The sequence below is a fragment of the Microtus oregoni genome, unplaced genomic scaffold (genome assembly GCF_018167655.1).
Source record: "Microtus oregoni isolate MIOR12 unplaced genomic scaffold, Mior012 000021F_ref0000039, whole genome shotgun sequence".
NCBI lineage: Eukaryota > Metazoa > Chordata > Mammalia > Rodentia > Cricetidae > Microtus > Microtus oregoni.
In genome coordinates this window covers 10,118,076-10,140,819 of record NW_024543080.1, presented here as the reverse complement: position 1 = coordinate 10,140,819, position 22,744 = coordinate 10,118,076, and the positions used below count along the sequence as shown (strand labels likewise).

At 36.9% G+C, this 22,744-nt stretch overlaps 1 protein-coding gene across 3 annotated transcripts; it reads right to left on the bottom strand.

Moving 5' to 3' along the window:
* Positions 1-3,001: 3,001 nt before the first annotated feature.
* Positions 3,002-22,504, bottom strand: LOC121460913 (UDP-glucuronosyltransferase 2B17-like). Of its 3 annotated transcripts, XM_041671595.1 has the most exons (6): positions 21,722-22,498; positions 20,103-20,251; positions 18,595-18,726; positions 10,108-10,195; positions 9,417-9,636; positions 3,002-3,282 (listed from the first exon to the last, which is right to left on the bottom strand). In XM_041671595.1, exons 1-6 carry the CDS (start codon positions 22,443-22,445, stop codon positions 3,003-3,005), a joined length of 1,593 nt encoding a protein of 530 aa, XP_041527529.1. In that variant the 5' UTR covers positions 22,446-22,498; the 3' UTR covers position 3,002. The 3 variants fall into 3 exon arrangements, with proteins under 3 accessions (XP_041527529.1, XP_041527530.1, XP_041527531.1); XM_041671596.1 differs by lacking the exon at positions 9,417-9,636 and having other exon boundaries at positions 3,093-3,282; positions 21,722-22,504; XM_041671597.1 differs by lacking the exons at positions 9,417-9,636; positions 10,108-10,195 and having other exon boundaries at positions 3,145-3,282; positions 21,722-22,504.
* Between the last annotated feature and the right edge of the window lie 240 nt (positions 22,505-22,744).

Genomic DNA, 22,744 nt, shown 5'->3' with positions numbered 1-22,744 from the left:
AAAGCACCAAAGCAGCAGGATGTGATCTGCCCCTCTGAAAAAAGGTATGAAGGCATAAGTCACAAACAATCCCACACCAGTTTGGAATTATGATTAATAGAATGGTTATTTATTTAAAGGGGAAAATTTACAGATCACCGTCCCAGACAACAGCCCTCTGCACAATCAGGTAAGGAGCCTAGTCCCTGGAAGTGGAGCCGGAAGCCAGAGAGAGAGGAGAGGGAAGTGGCCGCTTTTTTAAAGGGAGAGAGACTACACCCCAATGGACTGGTATCTCAGTGGCAATTGGCTGAAGGAGTGGAAGGAGCTCCCGCAACAAAGGCACTGAGCCACATGGCTAACAGATCAGAAAAGTGGGATAATCAAGATGTGAAAGTTAGCCAGTGAGAGGTTAGAGCTAATGGGCCAATCAGCTTATAATTTATGGAGACCTATGTGTGATTTTTCTTTGGGGCTAAACAGTTGTGGGGTACTGGGCGGGACAAAAACCTTAAAAACAAGCAGGCCTGGCCCCTCCATGTTACAGGGGACCTGGTGGGAGGACAGAAACCACAACAGAGCAAAGCACAATTTAGAGAACAACATTCAAACTTAACCCTAAACTTTAATCTTTGAAAAAAATGCTAACAGGAGAAACATTTTTTTGCCAAAGAGTGTATTTCCAAATTAATAAAATATAGAACTTTCTTTGTCTCATTCAGCATTTTCATAGGAAACAGCAGGATCAAGATCATTATGGGGAACCCACATAACGGCAGACCTGAGCTAGTAGGAGCTCATGACTCTGGACCAACAGGTATGGAGCCTGCATGGGACAAACCTAGGCCCTCTGCATGTAGGTGACAGTTGTAAAGTTTGGTCTGTTTGTGGAGTTCCTAGTAGTGGGACCAGGACCTATCACTGACGCATGATTTAGCTCCTTGGAACCTGTTCCTTTGTTGCCCAGCTTTGATGGAGGGGAAGGATCCTGGTTCTGTCTCAACTTTATAGGCCATGCTATGCTGACTCCCATGCGGGACCTCCCCCTTTCAAAATGGAGGAGGCACAGATAGAAGACAGGATGGAGGTGAATGGAGTGGAGGAAACTGTGGTGTGTATGGAAAATAAATGAAAAATAATAATAAAAGCAAACAAAATATTAAAGTAAAATTAACAAATAAAAGAAGACAAAAAGACTACATTTACATATTTTCCCATCATTTACAATACAATATCATTTTTTTTTCTTCAAGTCTTCTTAACATTGTTTTTCCTGTTCTGAAGCATTCATCAGTAGGATATTATGATAAGATGTATGAATTTTGTCAGTTATTGTTTTCTGAGTTAATTGTTGAACTAACTCCCTCATACACATGTAATTTCACAACACCCAGCTGTATTCACAACTCAAATGAATACAAAAAGGGCTTTGAGGATAAGATTCATGCTTTTTAAAAAATTTTTGACACTATTATTTCATAACAGCGTAAGGGTTATTTCCTTGTTTAAATTTTTCCCACAATGTTTTATTGATTCTTTGAATTTCATATCATACACCGCAGCCACACTCATTTCTCAGGCCTTTGAGATCGGCCTTCCACCCTTGTTACTTCTCTCCCCAAAAGACAATAGAAAATTAAAATTACAAAATAGTCTCATGGTAGAATGTGCAGTGTCTCACGGTGTGTCACACGGTGTACTCTTTAAACAAACAGCTTTACTTGTGAATGTTCGCTGCAATGAGTCATCGGACTGGTTCAAGACCTCTGGGCTCTGCTACACTACTGATGCTGGATCCTCTCTGAGACTCCTCTGGGCTATCCTGTGGCTGCACTGTGTCATGAGATCCTGCAACTTTGGTTCTGCAGGACCTGCCCCATGAACTCCAGTAACTCATAGATGGGGTAGGTGTTGGGTAGGCCAACTCAAAAACCGGGATCTGGGCTGAGTGATAGCTGAGATAGTCACCAATGCTAGCTCCCCCATGATGCCCAGGGGAGGGGTGAGGTTGGCTTTTCCATATCCACACAATCAGGATTAGCTGTTCCTCACCCATGTCACCAGGGCCAACTGTCTGACAATGGCAAGAAACACGATGAGGGGTAAGGATCAGCTTTCCCACACTAACGACGCCATCATCATTCACACCTTCGTTTAGGGCCAGTTCTTCCTAGCTGCTCAGGTAAGTTGCAGGGCTAGCTCACCCTAGTCCTGTGGCCAGCAATTGGTGGGTTTAGTTCTCCCATGCCCACACCATTGGGGCCATCTCTCTCCCCCACAATGCCAAGGCAAGGGACAGGGCAATCTTCTTTTGCACTTGTATCACTGTTGGTGCTACTCTGTGATGGCTGGATCAGCTCAGCACCATACTCTGACAACGTCATGGCTTCAAATGGGAGCCCAGACCAAGGAGGTCCACATTGCATGGACGTTGTCACAGAACCATGCTACAGAAGAGTCATGGCCCTCTCCAGAACCACAGGTTTAGATAACACCATGGCCTCCAATAGCAGTTCAGGCCTCTCACATCAGGCCGTTCCTTGCTGTCTTCACGTCTACAGTCTCACCTGTCTTCACAGAGAACAAACTGCTCCCACTCCCCTTTCTGTCTCACCTCTCCACCACATATTTGCTCATCATAATGCTGCATGCCCTGAATCATGCCAAGGCCTCTCCTTAGTATTTAAATTTTCATTTTTGTTTGATACAGAAGAGGGTTTATTTAATCCAATAGCTTTCTTTTCATTGCTGAAGGATAATAGACAAGAAGTTCAAGGCAGGACTCAGGAGGCAGAACTGAAGCTGATACCATGGAGGAACTCTGCTTACTTGATTATTCCTTATCATTTGCTCAGCCTTTTTTATTATGTCATTCATTTTGTAAAATTATAATATAATTACATTATTTTCTCCTTCCGGTCTAATGAAGTTATGCCTTGATAGAGTAATCAATGAATGCTCAGAAGGTTGTTCATAAACTAGAACGATGCTGAAATGTAGTTCATGTGCATTCTCAATGAACTCTACTCTCTCTTCATTTTATTTCCCATCTTTACAAACATTTGATAAATGAATAAGAAGGATTTTATGACAAGGAAAGCTATGGCTGCCACACAGGCCAGTAGGAATCCAATCACATCCAGAGAGTGATACTGGTACCAGGTGAGGTTGTGTGCAAGTGGCCTCAGGTGCTTGGCCCCTTTGTGGCGCATGACAAACTCAATCCAGAAGATGGATCTGTCCAGGGGTTTCATGGGCTGGTCATGATGAATGGTTGACAACCACATAGCATTCTCTTTATAGCTGAAAGAAGGAAAACAGACATCAACTTACATAAGAAATGAAAAATATGCATATGTAAATTCTTGTGTAAACATTAAAGATAATCACACTATAGAATGAAAATATATTTTGTTTCATGTTCATGACTAGGAAGATCTTCAGGAGCATGTCTGAGTTCCTTGAGCATACAAGATTAAGCATGTCACAATAATAATAAAGATCAAGTTATTACTAAAGTAGAATTTAAAGACTGCTAAGTCTTAAATACAAAATAAATCAAAATGAGATATTATTTGAGCATATAAAGCTTCAGTTACCCATAAGCAATTATTAGTAAATTTTGTGTGCAAAATTTGTAATAGTGTCAGCATTTATAATTAGAAGGTAAATTGCTCTCAAGTCCTCATGGTGGTGCATATCTGTGTAAAGTTGATAAAGATTGAAATGACATTTTTATGGTACAGCTATCAATGATTAGTGGTTTTAATTGCAAATGTGTCCTGGTTTTTATTAATTAGCTGTAATAGCTGCTTTCTCAATGGTTTTATGTTTTTCTAATTAAGGTTATCAAATATTTGATAAAATTAATAGGAAGAATATTATTACTTTCATTATTCTTATTGTAAAGTATAATCACAGTAAATTTTTGATATTACTTTTAAATATGTGCGTGAGAGAGTATGTGTGTAAAGTATGTAAACTGTGTGTTATGTTTGTGTGTGTGTGTGTGTGTGTGTATGTGTGTTATGAGATCTACTCGAGTTAGAGTTACCAACTGATGTAAGTGTTGGGAACAGAACTTTGATCCTCTGTTAGGGTAGACCTTTGCTTATCCACAGAGCCATCTTTCAAGCCTAATTTTTTAAGAGGTTGGCCAGGTCTGTCAAAGAAACTCCCTAAACATTGAGCCTTTGATGTTGCTTATTCTCCAAAGGTGGAAAGTAAGTTTCTACTGCTCAATGAGCATTCAATTCAGAAGCAGAGCTCAGAGATCCTTCAGCTAGAAATGACTTGACATCCCTTTACCCGAAAACTAGCTTTTGTGGTATAAAACAGTAGAGAGGACTAAAAGACTTTAAAAGCCAGAGGGTACTGCTGTAAAGTTGTTTCTTTGATAAACTACACTCATGAAGTCTCAACAACATAGGTACCTAAACAAGATCTTCTTGTGGATCTTTTTGTGTAAATATTAAAAATAATTAAGCAGTATTATCAGAGCATTCTGTAAATAAGATTGGCATATGAAGAAGTGACTTGGGCCCAAGACAGGGCTTAACAGAGCTAGGCAGGGAAAACTAAACTGACTTCTGGGAGAAAGAAGAGAAGTCATGCCTCCCCCTGAAGAGACAAATTACAGACACCTATTGGTAGGCCAAAACCACGTGGTGATACATAGATTAATACAAATGGGTTGATTTAAGATATAAGAGCTAGCAAGAAATATGCATATGCAAATAGGCCAACTAGTGTTGTAATTAATATAGTTTCTGATTTGTTATTTTGTGGCTGAGTGACTGGAAACAAACAAGTAGCTTCTTCCAAAAGTTTTGAATAAGGATGATACCAGTAAGCCATGCTAACATGAAAACTCCAAATGGAGTTTTTCAATCAAAGAAAAATAATTATCAACATGTTAATTTGCTTTACAGTAATAGGTTTTCATTTTTTAAATTTATCCTAAGATAGGTTGCATATTTAAATATCTAACCATTCCCTTACTTTTATGTTAATATCTATGCTATTTTGATGTAGAAAGTTACAACTTTCATAAATGATACCTATCTCTTTTATAACTTTCAACTTCTCTGTTTTAATATTTTCCTATGGCTTCTAGGTATACTATATCTGGTACCACATCTAACATTTCATTCTTGCAAGGAGGGCCGCATGTTTGTTCCTGGCCACCCAGCTAGCTTAGACCTGAAATAATCACAAAAAACTGTATTAATTAAATCACTGCTTGGCCCATTAGCTCTAGCTTCTCATTGGAAAACATTTACATATTAATTTAACCCATTTCTAATAATCTGTATATCACCACATGGCAGTGGCTTACCGGCAAATTTCCCATCACGTCTAGCTAGGGAAAGGTGGAAATGGCTTGGGAAGTCCTTCAGTCTATGTGTTGTTTTTATTGTTTAATGAATAAATCTATTGAGCCTATGGCAGGGAAGAACATAATTAGGTGGGGAAAGCTAGATTGTATGATGGGAGAAGGAAGGGGGAGTCAGAGAGATGCCATGGAGTTGCCACTGAAGACAGATGTGCTGAAACTTTACTTGTAATCCATTGCAATATGATGATATAAAGAAAATAGAAATGGGTTTAATTAATATGTAAGAATTAGCAAATAAGAAGTTAGAGCTAATGGGCCAAGCAGTGATTTAATTAATACAGTTTCGGTTTGATTATTTTGGGTCTGGACAGCCAGGAACCAACAAGTGGCTCTCCCTTCCAACAAATTGTTGCCAATATTGTAGACTAAAATCCACGTAAAAGCTGAGAAAGCTTGAAAAGGAATTCTAGAATCAAAAATACAGAGTTTAACACAGCTTCTTGTTGTTTGCTGGCAGTTTGCTGCAGCTCCCTAAAGAGAGGTTTTTCTGATTCAGTTGCGACCACTTTGAAATGCCAGCTTTCAGGCCTTGCTGCCAGTGTCACCTCTGGCTCTCTCAGGAGACAAAGTATTTGGATGGGGTCTGTAAACAGACTGCTGCAGTTTGATTAATGGTGGCATTGACTAGCTGTATGCCTGCGAATGAGGCTTTGGGCATGGCTCTCAGAGGCAGCAAACAGCTCTGCCATGTTGGACTGTGCCAAGAAAGCAGATAGTACCATGTATACCATAAAAATGGCACAGATAAAGTTTTAAGAAGCACTCCTGGACAGTAAAGAATTACAGATACACAATAGGACAGATTCAGAAATAAAAGATCTCTAAGTGAGACACAGAGTTGGATAAACGTACATAGCCTTGGGAGAGAGAAAGAAAAGAGTATAGAGAGTTGTAAAATAAGTAAATCATATAAAAAACAAAGTCTTTCCAGGTTCTGGCTATTACAAATAATACTGCTATGAACATAGTTGAACAAATGCTTTTGTCATATGATAGGGCATCTCTTGGGTATATTCCCAAGAGTGGTATTGCTGGGTCCAGGGGTAAGTTGATCCCGAATTTCCTGAGAAACCGAAACACTGACTTCCATAGTGGTTGCACAAGATTGCACTCCCACCAGCAATGGATGAGGGTACCCCTTCCTCCACAGCCTCTCCAGCAAAGGTTATCGTTGGTGTTTTTGACTTTAGCCATTCTGACAGGTGTAAGATGATATCTCAAAGTTGTTTTCATTTGCATTTCCCTGATTGCTAAGGAAGTTGAGCATGACCTTAGAGGGGCTCCCAGGTGCCCAGGCCGAGGTCCCCAGTTAGTTCCTTGGGCAGTTGAGGATAGGGAACCTGAAATGACCCTATCCTAGAGCAATACTGACGAATATCTTGCATATCATCATAGAACCTTCAACTGGCGATGGATGGAGATAGAGACAGAGACCCACACTAGAGCACTGGACTGAGCTCCCAAGGTCCCAATGAGGAGCAGAAGGAGGGAGAACATGAGCAAAGAAGTCGGGACCACGAGGGGTGCACCCACCCACTGAGACAGTGGAGCTGATCTATTGGGAGTTCACCAAGGCCAGCTGGACTGTGACTGAAAAAGCATGGGATAAAACTGGACTCTCTGAACATGGCGAACAATGAGGGCTGATGAGACGCAAATGACAATGGCACGGGTGTTTGATCCTATGTAATGTGATGGCTTTGTGGGAGCCTAGCCAGTTTGGATGTTCACCTTCCTAGATATGGACGGAGGGGGGAGGTCCTACGTCTTACCACAGGGCAGAAAACCCTGACTGCTCTTTGGACTGGAGAGGGAGGGGGAAAGGAGTGGGGGGAGGGAGAGAAGGGTGGGAGGAGGGGGTGTAGGGTGGGAGGAGGGGGAGGGAAATGGGAGGCTGGGAGGAGGTGGAAACTTGTTTTTTTTTTCTCCTTTTCTCAATAAAAAAATATTTAAAAAAAAAGTCTTTAAAGAGACAGAGTAAGACAGTCATAGAATATAAAAAGTAAAGAAAAATAAGCCACATAAAGACAATGGAAAATTCACAGAGTTTGGATTATGTATACTATTTATTTCTTTGAATTTTTTGACTGTGAAGGAGCTAAGTACAAGGAGACATTTTATTGTATGGACTGCTAAGCTAAACTAGCATGTAGATTATAAAGGTATCTTGACTTCCAAATTTCGGTCTAAGGATATGTTGCTTTGGAAAAGGGTTCTTCTCTTGTTTCCACAGAGGTTGAGAACCTGTGGATTGCTTCCAGACTGGTTGATAGGCCAAGATCCCCTGAAAGGTTGCCTTGAACACCCCTCAAAAGATTACTTTTACCAATAAACAGCAAGAAGCAGTTTGGAGAAAACAACACCAATATTTCTAAATATTATTTATAAATATCTCTTTATATTTAAAGGGGGATATGTTATAGAGACTTGCATTTGTATGGCTCTAGGTTAATTGATGCAAATCTAAGGTCAATCTTATATGTATTTTTCTGGTCATGATTAAGGTATTGTGATTATGTAGTTCATTTAAAAATGTAATTTATAACTAAGAAATATAGGTTAATAGACAGTCATCTATAATAGTCAAGCTTGTAATCATGTTAGGTTTTATAGATATATAGAGAGATATTTCATTTAGGTATTCTTAAAATCTTTCAGAGACCTGCAGAATATGTCATTTAAATTTTTTAAGAAAATAGGACTTTTCATGACAATGAGACACTTCTGCACCTGGCAGCACAATCTACTTCACGAAGAAGATGGGCATTGAAGAGGCTCCTTCTGGTGTTTGTTAGCCATTTGGGCAATAAACTGCTCTTGCGTATCTGCATAAACTGGACATGCAGGACCCACAGAGAAATGACTGCTGAACTTGTCTAAAGGCAAAATGTTTTTTTGGGGGTTCCTGGAAATGAAAGAGTCTGCCAGACATTCTGTAGGACACAGAAGAAAGTGACTGGAAAACAGCCAATATATGCAGAAGTGTCTTTAAGATTTCCTGCTTCATCAAAAAGTCTGCTGGATACTATTGGACTGTAGGCTGAAGATGGATGCCCCTACAATACAGAAGAACTTTGGGTGACTGTCCATGCAGTGAGATGTCTTTTTCAATTCTACAGTTTTAGAAGCTGCTTACAGTATGCCTCCTGTTTACTTAGGTAATGTCATATCCTTCTAGAGTCTTTGATAGAATTGAAGAATGTATACTTATAGTTTTACTTAGTTATGATAAAAGATATAAATATTGTAGCTGTAATTCGTGCTTCATAACTGTTTTATTAAATGTAATTTACTATGTTAAAGCCTTCCTTTTAGTTTAAACAGAAAAGGGGAAATGGTGTAGGAGGTCCTCTGTCTGTGTGTTGCTTTTATTGGTTAATGAATAAAGAACTGGCTTGGCATATAGCATGGGAGGAGGAAGTCAGAGTCAGAGAGATGCCATGGAGCTGCTGCTGGTGACAGATGTGCTGAAACTTTGCCTGTAAGCCACTGCCATATGGTGATATACAGATTAACAGAAATGGGTAAAATTAATATTTAAGAGTTAGACAATTAGAAGCTAGACCTAATGAGCCAAGCAGTGATTTGATCAATATAGTGTATGTGTGATTATTTTGGGTCTGGGCAGCAAGGAACAAATAAATGGCTCTCTGCTCCAACATTTCATTTCACTTCACTTATTGGCTATTAAAGATTTATACTATCCTTAAAACTCTGACCAATTACTTTACTAAAAGAATTAAAAATAAAAATTGTCCAAAGCTGGTGCCAAATGACAAGCTGTTTAGAGGAATAAGTAGAAGAATTACACATTTAGGAGCAGTATGATTTACATAGGAAAGATATATATGGCACAACATGGAAATAAAAAGTAATAACAAAAAAGGGAAAAACCTATGACACTGAATTATTCCCTAATTTGTCTCTCTTCTTTCCAATATTTTTGCTTTCAGGATAATTCCTGCACCTTTGGCCTTCAGTAAGAATCATGATTAATGATAAATAAATAAAAACATTTTTTTTTATAGTTTGTACTCACAAAGGATTATCTATCACAGCCTCCAGTGCATTGAGAAAATCCGTCCTTGTCATTGTTCTGAAATCTAATGAAGTAGCTGCTCCTTTGGCTACCATGTAGGCAATATTATCATACTGCTCTGCAAACAAAGGAATGCCAATCATAGGGATTCCAAAATGGATCGCCTCATAGATTCCATTGGCTCCACCATGAGTTACAAAGGCTTTGGTTTTTGGATGACCTAGAATAACATGAATTCAGGTTGACATTAATTAGCAGTCTTAGACATGAAATGAGAAATGTGCACTATCAGGAACTGAAAGATTTTCTACATGAAGATTAATTTTAGTTAATTCACTTTATTAATTTAGTTTACCACACAACTTCTGTTTCCCCTCACTTTTCATCTTAAGTAAACCTATGTGAAGATTTTAAAACTCATAACCTTGGTAAAATGTTTTCTTCTCTCAGAGTGAGAAGAAACTAAATTTACAGAGAGATATTTTGGAGAATTGCTTGGACTTGAGAGTTGAACTATGAAATTCTGATTCCCAGTTGAGCATATGTGGTGCATGGTAGTTAAGAGAAAATGAGTATTAAAAAAGACCAACTGCATACCAGAACTTGTTATCTTAAATAAATAATACATTCACCAAGTGTCATATAAAGGATTTTGAAGTCAACTAGGATAGGTTTGTTCCTAGAGTCTTACCTAGAAGGTCATTCTGGGGGAGCCATTTGTAAACTCTGGTATTGGATCCTAAGGTGTCTGGTGCTTTGCCCTCAAATCTCCAAAGAACCTGTTAAAGAGTAAATAATCTTTATCTATGGAGCATAATTTAGCATTATACAATATACAGACTGAATAAGTTATATTTGGGAGTATAAATATATATACATATGTATATATGTATGGAATAGCATTAATAAAAATGATGCTATGAATTTGAAAGAGAGCAAGGAGAATAGATATGAGAAAATTTGGAGGAATAATGAAAAGGGAGGTATAATGCAATTGTATTATAATTTCAAAAACAAATTATAAAAATTGATCTTTTATGTTTAATTATAACATAGGTAAATACCTCCCATAGGAGGAATGATGATATCAGAAAGGGTAAATATTGCAAACTATAGAGAGACTGAGAAGAAGATTGTGCCAGCAAAATCTGTGCTTATTTTTACATTCAGGCAGGTTGAACATCATCATCATTTTTCTAAGCAGAGATGTTTAGACAAATGAGATAGATAATAATGCATGAAAATATTTAATACACTCCCATGTTGATATAATTCAATCACAGAGAAGAATGGCACATTACCAATAATTAATATTTTATATAAACATATTTTGACAGTTCTAATAGTCTACTTTAGACAGCGTTATATTTTAAATGCTTTGGGGTGATTACTTTTATTCACCTGTTCTTTGTTATTTTCATTGAATTTCAAGTTTGTATCTTTGATTATTTATTCATGACAAATATTCCTGATCCACAATTCTCTCTGGTCTGAAGTTTTTTGAAACAATGCCATTGTGTTGACCAATTGGAATATGGAGTCATCTGGCCCATCCAGGGAGTAATTGTGCATAGTGTAGTTTTGGAACATGATCCAGGAATGGAATCACATGAGCAGAATTCTGAGTGCTTGAGAGAGCACTCTAAGAAAACAAGAGTCTTGTGACCTCAATTTCTTCAAAATGCTAGATTGTTTTTGGTAAGTGTGTTTCACCCTCCTTCCAGGTATAACAGATATGAGTGGATCTGTTTCAGGTTAACCACAACCACTTGCTATTGACATCCAGATAAAGTTTACACTGCCCTTTGTGCATCTCTGTTGTGGTTTGATAGAAAATGGCCACCTAAGGGGTGGCAATATCAGGAGATGTGGCCTTGCTGGACGAAGTATGTCATACTGGAGTGAGCTTTGAGGTCTCTTTGCCTCAAGCTTACCTCAGTGTGATTTTCAGTTGACTTCACAATCAGAATGGTTGATGAAAATATTGAGTTATTAAAAATGAAAGGACTAGGAAAAGAGTTACAAGGGATTATGGAGCCTATATTCCTATGTGAACAAGAATATAAACATGACTTGAGTTTTTCAAAGGAGTCAAAATTATATAAAATCTAGTGACCCTGTCTGGTATATTTCTACAGGAAATATATGGGCTCTTCCACAGGTTGTCAGAGAACAGTGGAGAATAGGCACATAGAGACCTTTTGTTATCCCTAGAAATCTCCTGGTTTTATTATTTAAAAATAATGTGGCAAATGGACATGATTGAATGACTTATGAAATTTTAATGCCATCATGTGACCAATGGTAGTTTTACAGTCTGTTTTACCTAGCGACAGTTATTGTTAGATTGGCCTTTAGTAGTTTTGCATTTAAAAGATTGCTTTTATACTATACATATTCATCCTGATGATAAGGTGCGGTTTGGCTTTTGTCTTCCTTCAATCATAAAGGAACTCAGCTCTGATATCTGTACTTTATTACTTTCAAGGCACGACACAATTCCTTATTATGTGTCTATTCTATGCAGAAAAAAAGTTTTAGAGCCTGTGACAGAGGCTTTTCCTCAGGCTTATCTTTGTTAAATTCAAACCTGGCACTTCCTGTTTCCTGCAAGATGTAGCATGCTCAACTCGAGCACCATGTTTGCCTGCATGGTGCCATTCTTCCCTTCATGATGATAATGGTTAAATGAGCTATTACTTTTAAGTGCATTTTTTCATTACAGATGCCATGGTCATGATGTCTCTTCAGAGCAATGAAAACTTAAGTAACACTCTATGGAAAATTTTTTTGTGACACATGGCTTATCATACTGATCATATACAGCTTCAACTCATGTGATCTTTACTCATATGACCTTTCTAAACCCTCAGAGTATACATTGTTTGATTCTCTGAATAGAGTTCACTATTACTTATGATTATAACACCAAGTTTTTAAGAGAAGGTGCTTTAGATGAAGACGTATCTGACAGAATATTGGAAAGACATATAAATAAGGGTAAGAGATTCCCATTTAATTTGGGGTGACTTAGTCATTGATTTGAACTATTATGAATTTAAATACTAAAGAAAGATAAGGAGATTTTTAAGCATGAGGAAGAAATGACTAATTTCTTGCATGAATATAAACTGGATGACACCATCTTAAAATTAGGAAAGAAGGAAAATTTCCCAGTGTAGGTAAAAATCAAAGTAAATACAGCACCACTGTCAACTATGCAGGTGATAGCTACCTCAGCTCAACTTTTGGAGTCTCCTTTAAAAATGTTTCCTGTATTGCCTAAAGACACTTCTGAAGTATGGGGTAAGGAATCTGATAATTAATATAATTTTGCATTCTTTCTAATTTTGATGAAGATTTTGGAGAGCCTATAAAAAAGCTAAGCTTACAACCTAGACAAGGTTGAGCATGGCGGGAAAAAGTAATTAATTTACCAATTCCTCCCTGGCCTCATGAGCTCAGCTTTGTGTTTCCAGTATAATTTCAACAAAATAAAAGTATTTATCATGAATTACATACACATGGATAAAATAAAAGATTTTAAGAAGGCTTGTGCTTCCTGTGGGTCTACTGCTCCATGTGGTTATGAATCGGTTTGGTTTGAACTATAATGCACAATGGTTGCTGTGTGATTTTTATATAATTGCTAAAATGGTTCTTAGCCCTTTAAGACTTCTTCAGTGGCAAGTGTGGTTTGCAAGTAAAGACCATAAAAAGTTCTAGAACTAAGATTGGGGTAATCCTAAATGTCACACATGAAATGCTGATGGGGTGTGGTATATTTGTATCAACAGATTATCAGCTGCATAATATGCTTCCGACAGCTCTCTCCCACATTAGGGATGTAGCTATGGCTTCCTGGATTTAGCTGATATGGAATCTGACGTCAGGTCTAAGAATGTAGTAGATATACAAAGTCCTTCTGAGCCTTATGGTTGATTTCATAGAGAAACTCAAAGATACTATTGAAAATCAAGCAAAGGGGGAACAAATTCAAGTGTTATTATTAAAACACTTATCTTTTGATAAAGTTGATAAAGATTTTCAAGGATTAATCATGCCTCAAAGAGAGATAGAAAATGGTCTGGATTTTCCAAAGTAAATTAACTTCAGAATGTAAGGATCTACAAACATAAAGCAAAATTACCTGGTATAAAACTCTATGCAGTACTAAAATAGATGCTAGGAAAATGGCCACTTGAAGAAACAAAGTAAATTGCTCCTACAATAGTAAGTTCAGATTCTATGAGTTCTAGATTTTACCCTATATGCAAGGAAGGAAAACACTGGGTTAAGAAATATTGAACCAAATTTGGTAAGGATGGGTATACACTGCCTGACAACAAAAACAATACCAGCTAATAGTAGGAAAACATGTTTAGAGTTCTTCTAAAAGCCCCACAAAATTAGAGGCTTTTAAGGCAAAAATAACAACATTGTATCAGATTTCAGATTATAATCAAACTAGTCTTTCGTTTTAAGATGTTATTCAAGGAAGTGCTGTTATTGGTAGTCCTAGCCCTTAATTATTGCAGTTTCCCCCTTCAATGTTCTTTAAGCTTACACACAGAATATTGGGGACTTATACTGCCTCAAAGGGTTGGACTTTTATTGGGTTGCAGTAGTTTATCCATGAATGCAATCATAGTTCAAACAGAAATCATTGATGAAGATTTAAGAAGGGAAACTGCAGTCACGAATACAGTGCCTACTAATTGGTCATTTAAGGAAGAAGGAAAATTGCAGTTATTACTATTGTCTATATAACCCTTCACAAAGAAACGTGTTTTGTGAGCAAGTTCTCAGGACAAGTAAGACTATGTAGATTTAAGAACCTTACCAAAGGAAAATGATAAACCATTATTGGACTTAAAATGAAAGGGAATAATGTTTACAGTATTATTTAGTTAGGAAGAGACTGAGGTTTCTAGTATAACCATGGAATAATGGCAACCTGGATGGCTTGTTTCAGGGGATAAATTCAACCCTAATAGGTTTGGGAACTATGAGTTCTAAGAGATTAAACAGAATGTTACAAAATTACAAGACATAATGGAAATCCTCAAGCCTTGTATTATTCATATTCTGATTAATTTTGGTAAAGAGGCTTTCTCCAACAGTCCCATGCAGAGATCTCTATTTCCACATCTAATTCTCCACATTCGAAATTCTAATGAAAGTTTGAGTTGTCAAAAATGAAAAAGACTAGGAAAACAGATGCAAGATATTATGGGGCCTATATTCCCAAGTAGATGGGAACATAAGTATGACTTAGTATTTCATAGGAGTCAAAAATTATATAAAAACCTACTGTCTGACCCTGTCTGGACATCTCAATGGCTTGTTTCTGAGGAAAAGATATTGGCTCGTCACAAGGTTGTCAGAGAACAGTGAAAAATGGGCACATAAAGTCCCCCATTTCTCCCTGGAATTCTTTTTTTTTTTAATTAAATACTAATCTGAGAAATGGAGATGGATGATTGACTTGTGAAATGTTAATGCCACCATGTGGCCAATAGAAGCTTTACAGCCTGGTTTACCTAAAGACAGCTATTGTTGGCCTTTAATAGTTTTTCATTTGTAAAAAAATGATTTTTTTTACTATACATATTCATCCTCATAATAAGGTACATATTGGCTTTTCTATTCCTTCAATCAACCATAAAGGATCTCAGTTATGATATTAATGGACTGTATTAACCCAAGACATGACAAAATCCCCTATTATGTGTCAATAATATGCACCAATGACTTAGAGCCTGTGAGTGAGGTCTTCCCTTGGGTGGGCTTAGATTTGTTAGGTTTAAATTTTGGACAAATTGCTAACGTGCTTATCTAATATTGCAAAACTGACCTGGCTGCCTGGTTTTCCCTGTATCCTCCAGTCCCTATCTGTGAGACCCTCCTGGTTGACTACCCTGCACCCTATCTTGAACTCTCCAGCTCAAAGGTGCTGGGTTGTTCTTCCCTACATAACCCAACCATTATGATTACCTGTTCTTTTGCATGCTTTTGGTCTCCAGGCTGCTTCACCTGATTCCCCTCTCTCCTGTCTCTCCTTTTCTCTCCCCTCTCCACATCTGGCCCAGCTCATTCTGGTCATGACCTCTCTGGACTCTTCAAGTTGTCACTGTCCCTGCCTCTGGCTATTATATCTATAATAAATATTCTTCTCCAGCATAACTTAGAAAAGTTATATCCTTTCCTTATCTTTTTATTTTCAATATTATTAATTATATGGATGATGTCCTTTTAGTCTTCCCCAAAGAGAAAGAGATACAATCCATATAGGACATAACTCAGGATGTACTACATAAATATGTGCTTATTATTACACATGAAAAAGTACAGCAATGAGACACTATGTAATACCTGGGATAACTAGTTACTAGAACAACTGCTAAGCAACACCCCCCTCTCTCGCCCACAAATGTCCATTAGAAAATTTAAAAATATTCAATGCTTTTCAAAAACCATTAGGGTATGTTAATTTTCTGTATACCATTTTATGAATGCCTAATTATGACCTAGCCAATCAATCTAAAACTCTGAAAGGAGAGAAAGCATTGTATAGTTGTTAGCTTTATCTTGAGTTGTAATGAAAGTATGATAAGTATTTCATTTTAAATTAAAAGAGGCATTGTATATTGTGTAGCGTCATAGCCACAAGTTGGAGTGACATCTTTTGGGGTGACATCTGTCAGGGTTCAGCCTTGACAGGTTTTGCACATTCCACAGTAGCAGCACATGGATTAGAAAACTAAAGTAGGAAGAACAGAGATATGAAAGACGGACAGAGACATTAGGATAGCAGCAGGAATACCGAATACTGAATTTGCCCATCTTTGTTTTTCATATGCTTATATAACCCAATCCAACATCAGGGGAAGAAGGCAAAAGACTGATTTAACATGGCACAAAGGAAAAATAGGACAATTGTTTGCTTCAATACTTCAGATGTCAACTCACTATTTCCTGAGTTAAGCATTCTGATGTTTTAGGCAGGACATTCAGTGGCTACGCTACACCATAGACCAAGTATGCTCTTGGTGGTCAATCCCTGGCCCAAACCTATCTTATCCTTAAAGAAACAGAAATAGGCTTGAGTTCTCTGACATTTGCTCAATGGGCCCCCACAGTGTGGATCTTTTGCTGTCTTTAAACTTATTTTCATTACTCAATTGTCTCCTAGAGGAAGTGTAGCACAAAAGAATAAACCTTTAGAATGGATTTATTTACACCATAAGGTCCATACAACACTAATTTCTTACTTTCCTTTTCTTGTTCAATCAGTAAATCAGGGGAGGACCCAATGTCAACAATCATATGGCTTTGATCCTTGCTATACTATATTATGTCTGACTTACAGTTTTAAAGCTAGTTACAGAAATATATGGGGTTTGAAATTTTATTTAAACATTACTATGAAGGATAGAACAGTATTTTACATTTATCTTCTTTTCCTACTATTTCTTGGACTGTGTTTTTGCCCTTCTCCCAGCTGTGGTAGAAAGGAGTGGATCTACTTCAGGGTAACCAGTACTGCTTGCTGCTGTTATCCAGATAATGTATAGCCTGCTCTTTGTGTGCCTCTGTGGAAAAACATGTTTTTGCCGCACAGGGTTTCTCATTATGATTGTATACAGCTTTAACTCATGCATGTTTTGCTCATAAGACCTTTCTTAACCTTCAGGGTATACGTTGTCTGATTCTCTGAATAAAGTAGTCAACTGTCTAAGACTTTATTCTGCTTCATTTTCAGTCCCATTCTCCCAGGTCTCAGTACTCCTGGAGCAGGGACAGTTTAGGTTTTAAAATAAAACATTCAACTTGCTGGGCTACCTTCTCCCCCAAAGACTTTTATTCTTTGTAAAGTTATTTATGCAGACCAATAGGCTGAGAACATGCCTGCACATTGGGTCTCGATCTGCCATCTATACGATGAAGATGACCACAGAAAGTGAAACTGACATTTCCTTTTTCTTCACTTCTTTGGGAGGTCAGATAATAACCTTTTGTCACATTCATCCCCCTACATCGATCTTCCCTAAATCATTCCTTCTCTATCCTTTCTACTTGGTACCCCTAAAAATGTTCTTTCAAGACCAGATGCGTACCCCAAATACTCATGGGTGCTCTGTGACCGAAAAACCAGTCTCAAGCTGAAGCCTACAATACATGCTAATGTTGAAATTCTCAGACAGATCTCATAAAATCAAGCATTAGCCACATAGCTAACATGAATTTGCGATGTGACTGATAAAATCAACTACAGGATGACATCAAAAAATTAATTCAGGTGATTAAACAGAGGCTCTTCCACTACAACACTTAAAAACATTGATAAACATTCAAATTTAATCCATAAAAACTACTTTGCAGTATGCTTCATGAAGAGAGTGATCTGAAACTTTATTTTTTACCTTATGTTCCTTTGGTTCCTTTCTTATTTTCCTATTTCTTCCAAGACTGATAGAACTTTCACTCTTTCTGGTTAAGAGCAGAGTGTAGAGTTTCATCTTTTATGATGCAGACATCACTGTGAGAGAAGCACCCGTCTCTACCTTTCCCTTGGATATTTTTCCTACAAAAACTGGCAGGTCAACCAAAAATTAGATTTTTTTATTGCATTTCCTCTCAATTAGCCAAAAATGTATTTTGATTGACAGTTGATGAGCCTCAGACAACCTTCTTTAATTGTTCCTCTCAACAGCACACTGAACAGGTCTACTCCAAAATTAGGAGGCTGAGTCATGCTGCATTTCAAGCTTTTTCAACACATTCTTATCGTTATTCTGGTAGAAATACTAGATACAAACTCACTCACCCCTGAAAATCTAATGAATGGAGTGATTTTAAGGAATCAACAAATAGAACAAGTGACTCTGAAGAATTTGGCTATTTCTACATACTCTTGATAGCAATGTCGTCATCATGCCAGCATTTCAGAATGTTTCCACATTGATCACTGTGTTTATATACAAGTCACTCTCGGTCAAGAACACCTTCTGCAGTATTAAAACATCTGTTGTGAATATAAATTTCTAACTTTGGTTAAGGGAAATTAGAGCTTCCTTAAAACTTTACCTTTCACAGAATCATTTCTATAATCAGACCTTCAAAGACGTTCACAGACTTAGTATATTGTCACCTCCCATGAAATACTTTCCCTCACCTTTTGTGGAATCTTGGCAAGGGCCCATGCAATTGCGTTGGCTTTGTCTTCTGATATGTGCCTGAACATTGACCCCAGAGAAAACACCACGACACCATGCTCTCCAGAGGACTGGACAAAGTCTTCCATTTCCTGTGAAGAGAGTTTATTTCATGGAAAAAAATACCGTGTAGAATAACCACTTATAAAACCTTTATAAAAAAACAATGAGAATAAACATTGAAGTGTTTATAGGACTATATATTATAGTGTTGTTAAAACATACAGAAGACCAGCATGGAAATGTCAAAGACTTTGAACTTTGCAGGCATCTACACAAACTGTACTCACACGTTGTCCAACAGGTATTCTAAATATTTGCTTCAGGCAAAATTAAAATTCAAAAGTGCAAGCATATTCTATGAAGCTTTCAAAAATTGTCCCTTCATTTACAAACTTTCTTCCTACAGAAATTTTAATTTTCTTCTATAATGCCTGATTTAATATTATTAACTAATATTTGATGAAATAATATTTATGTAATAGTATGTACATATGTGGTGGCTTTCACAAACAACCTACTATGATTAATAAAATGTTTTGATTCTTTGTGAAACAAACATAACTGCAAGATAAACATACAGTATATTATAATTTTCTGATATTGTGTATGAATAGGATATTTTCAGAGCTGATATCCAAAATTTACTGGTTGGAGAAAATCTATGTCTATGTCGTTTGTTCAGATATCAAACAATTTCTTAGCATATATGTTAATCATAACTTTTGGTCATAAGCAGTTTTTGATTGATGAGTTTAACTGACTTAATTTCTCTTTTTTTCATGTGTTTATATGTGTGTGCATGTGTGCACATGTGTGTTTGTGTATACATGTGTTTACATGTATGTGTGCTTGTGTGTGTGTCTGTGCACATGTGTATATGTGCTTATGTGTCTGTACCTATGTGTACACATATCTGTGTGTGTAGGTTTGTGTGTGTGTCGGGTTGCTGGGCAGGTTCCTTGACTTTGTTTAGCACATAGATGACAAAAGTTAAAATATCTATCAATCTTCAATATAGGTTTTGAGACTGTCTCACATTGAACACAAATCCTACCATTTTTTAACAGACTAGTGGCCAGCAAGCTCCCAGTATCATCCTGTTTCTACAACCTCAGTGCTAATGTCATTGCACTGTGCTGGGACAACCAGCTGTTTACCTGGGTGTTGTGATTCAAACGTATATCCTCATAATTGCTTGGTAAGGACTTTACCCAATTGCTAACCACCTAAGTACATTAACTGACATAATTTAATTCACTGATAAGGATATTTCCCAGGTCTATCACATTCTATCTTAAGTTTACTGACCTCCTACTTAGCAGGATGCTTAAGTCAACTTCCTATATCTCTATCCCTGGTAGAAAAATCTGATGAAAGCTGTAGAATCATGTTCACCAGAAAGAAAATCAAATAAAAAAGAATAGATATAAAAATAAAAGAATCAGATAAAAAAGAATGTGTTTACCTTCGGCAATGGTTTAGCAGGTTTGCAATGGAGACCTCCTACATAGTCAACATTTGGTAAGGTTGGGCGAGGAAACTCCAAATCCCAGTACGATCTAATGAGCCACATTTCTGCTTTGCCTATTGTCTCAGTTAAGGTAGTGGGCCTTCCTAGAAGGAGAAATGAGCAAGTGAGAAGAAGAAACAATGAATGATTGTCATTCAATTATAAAATATAATTCTTTAAATGATGAAAGAATATATGCTTGATATGAAACATGTGCTTTTAAAAACCAGTGTTTATTGATAAATGCAACATAATTTGCAGTGTAATTGACTTGTTGCCCACATAATATACATAAATGTCAGTTTGGGTATATTTTCAAAGCAAACTGTAAGAATTAACTAATGTTTCCACACTAATTTGAAATAATAAATATTTATTGAAATAACCCTCTAAGCCACTATTCAATGAGCATACATTTTCATCCTCTCTACATCTTTAAAAGGAACAGGGCAAATATAAACACACATTCCAGGTCCAAAAGTCACTTCACGCTGTGTACCATGGCCAAACTTCCCCAGGGTCATTTTAGTTTGTAGCTTGTACTTCTTTCCCTTTTTGCTAAAGGAGCTGTATAGTTTATGAGTGGTTGAATTTCTGGTAAGTGCTTCTACCTTTGTTTCATATTAAGAAATTTAATAGTACTTATCTTACAAAAACCATCAAAATATTTTCAGAAATTATGAGAATAGAAATTTTGGCCAGTCCTACCTTTAAAATATTTTTTAAGAGGAATAAAAAACAGGACTTCAAAAAAAAATATAGACTGGGTACGTGTGTATCCATGCTTCCATAGTGTTTAAACATTGGATGTTAGGAAAGTACACAATAAAAAAGTATGATGTTGGTAGATACCCCAGATCCACTTTTAAGTCTGTGAACTAACATAGTATCTTACAAGAGTAAAGGAATTCTTTAGGATATACAGAGAAAATATTTTATAATTTATATTTTTATTTATGTATATGTGTGTCTGTGTGAATATATACTAAGTTTATTCAGGAATTGGCAGATACTATAAAAGGGCAGCAGGTCCCCTGAAGGGGAACTTACAGGCAATTTTGAGACACTGGATCTGGGTTGGTGCTAAAACAGAACTCAGGTACTCAAAATTAACAGAAAAAATCTTTAACCATTTGAGCATGTTTCCATATCCCAAAGTTTAGTTTATATAAATATAGTTTCCTAGGCAAGAGAAAACAATTTCTGTAATGTTATATACATAGGGAATCTATAAAATATCTCATTTCATAATATATATTAATTATAATTTTTAATTAGCTAGTGACTTATTAAAATAGATTAAAAATTACAGAAAATGAGTAAAGAACCACTTAAGAAAAGTCTACTTGCTTTTCTTTGTGGCTCTGTATCTCAGCAGAATTCCTGTATCAGGTCTGATAATGCTTTTCTGTGATCAGTAATATGAACTTTTACAGTGCATTTCACAGCTAATATCATATTACATTTGATCACCTATAAAAGGCAACGTCACTTTGAATTTCATGGACATAAGTATAGATTTAAATGATTGCAAAATTTAGGTCATATAGCTACTGATAAGAATCATAACTTACCCAACATTTCACTGTAAAACTGACTCCATTTCTTTTCATTAAATGTCTGGAACCAAAAGTCAAAATATAACATACACATGATATTTTTTACCCTCTCCATGAAAGTCATTTGACCACCTAGTCCCGACAAAATTACAGGTACATAAGAGGGAGGGACTGAAAATTTCCCACTGTACTTTTCCATTGTATAGCCAGGAGAGAAGCGAAGACTGTACAGAAAAGGGATCTGGAGAAGTTCAGCTATCAACTCCCCACAGGGAGCAATGGCATCCGAGAAAAGGACATCAAACTTGGATCCCTGTAGTTTTGTCATAAGTTGTTTGTTTGAGACGGTGTCTCTGCAAAGACTCAGAAAGGTATCAGATAATTCCTCAGACACTTTTTGTAGCAAAGGAGAAAACGATAAACACAAATCTCTTGGTATCTCATGAATCCATACATCCATAAACCTTGTGAACACCTTGTCCAGATCATCTTTACCAATAGACGTAGAAAAACTCTCAAACTTCAGACCAGGTGATTTACTAGGATCAAGAACGATGGAAGCTGAAGTTCTCAGAACTGTCACTTCATGACCCCTCTGTACAAGTTCATCCAGTATTGTCTTTAGATTCATCCAGTGACTGAAATCCATTGGCCATACTAACACTTTCCCACAATTCCCAGGTATAAAGTAGCAACTCATCTGCAGGAGCAGCAGAACAGACATCCACTTCACAGTCATCTTGGGACATCAAAGTCTTCTGTTCACAGTGTGTCTCCTGTGTCATCGCTTATCCTTATGACTAAGAAGAAAAAGCCTTGAGTTAAAATACAACTGGAGTTGATCAAGGCAAATGCACTAAATGACCACCCTGAACTTCTGATCTAATGGAGATAGTAAAAGCAAATATTAATTATTCATAGTTGCATGTTAATGTTTAATGACAAATGTTTTGTAATGAAGCAAATTCAAGAGTCCATGACCTGTTTGCATAACTGTTCTGTTTCTAAGATACTTGAATAGTAGCAAGAACATTGGTT

Excerpts from the sequence above, each read along its gene's own strand:
- LOC121460913 (XM_041671595.1), bottom strand. The coding sequence starts at position 22,445 with ATGACTGTGAAGTGGATGTCTGTTCTGCTGCTCCTGCAGATGAGTTGC. Across the intron at positions 18,727-20,102 it reads CTGCTAAACCATTGCCGAAG|GAAATGGAAGACTTTGTCCA; the intron begins GTAAACACATTC and ends CTCTCTTCACAG. Across the intron at positions 10,196-18,594 it reads TTGCCAAGATTCCACAAAAG|GTTCTTTGGAGATTTGAGGG; the intron begins GTGAGGGAAAGT and ends ACTCTTTAACAG.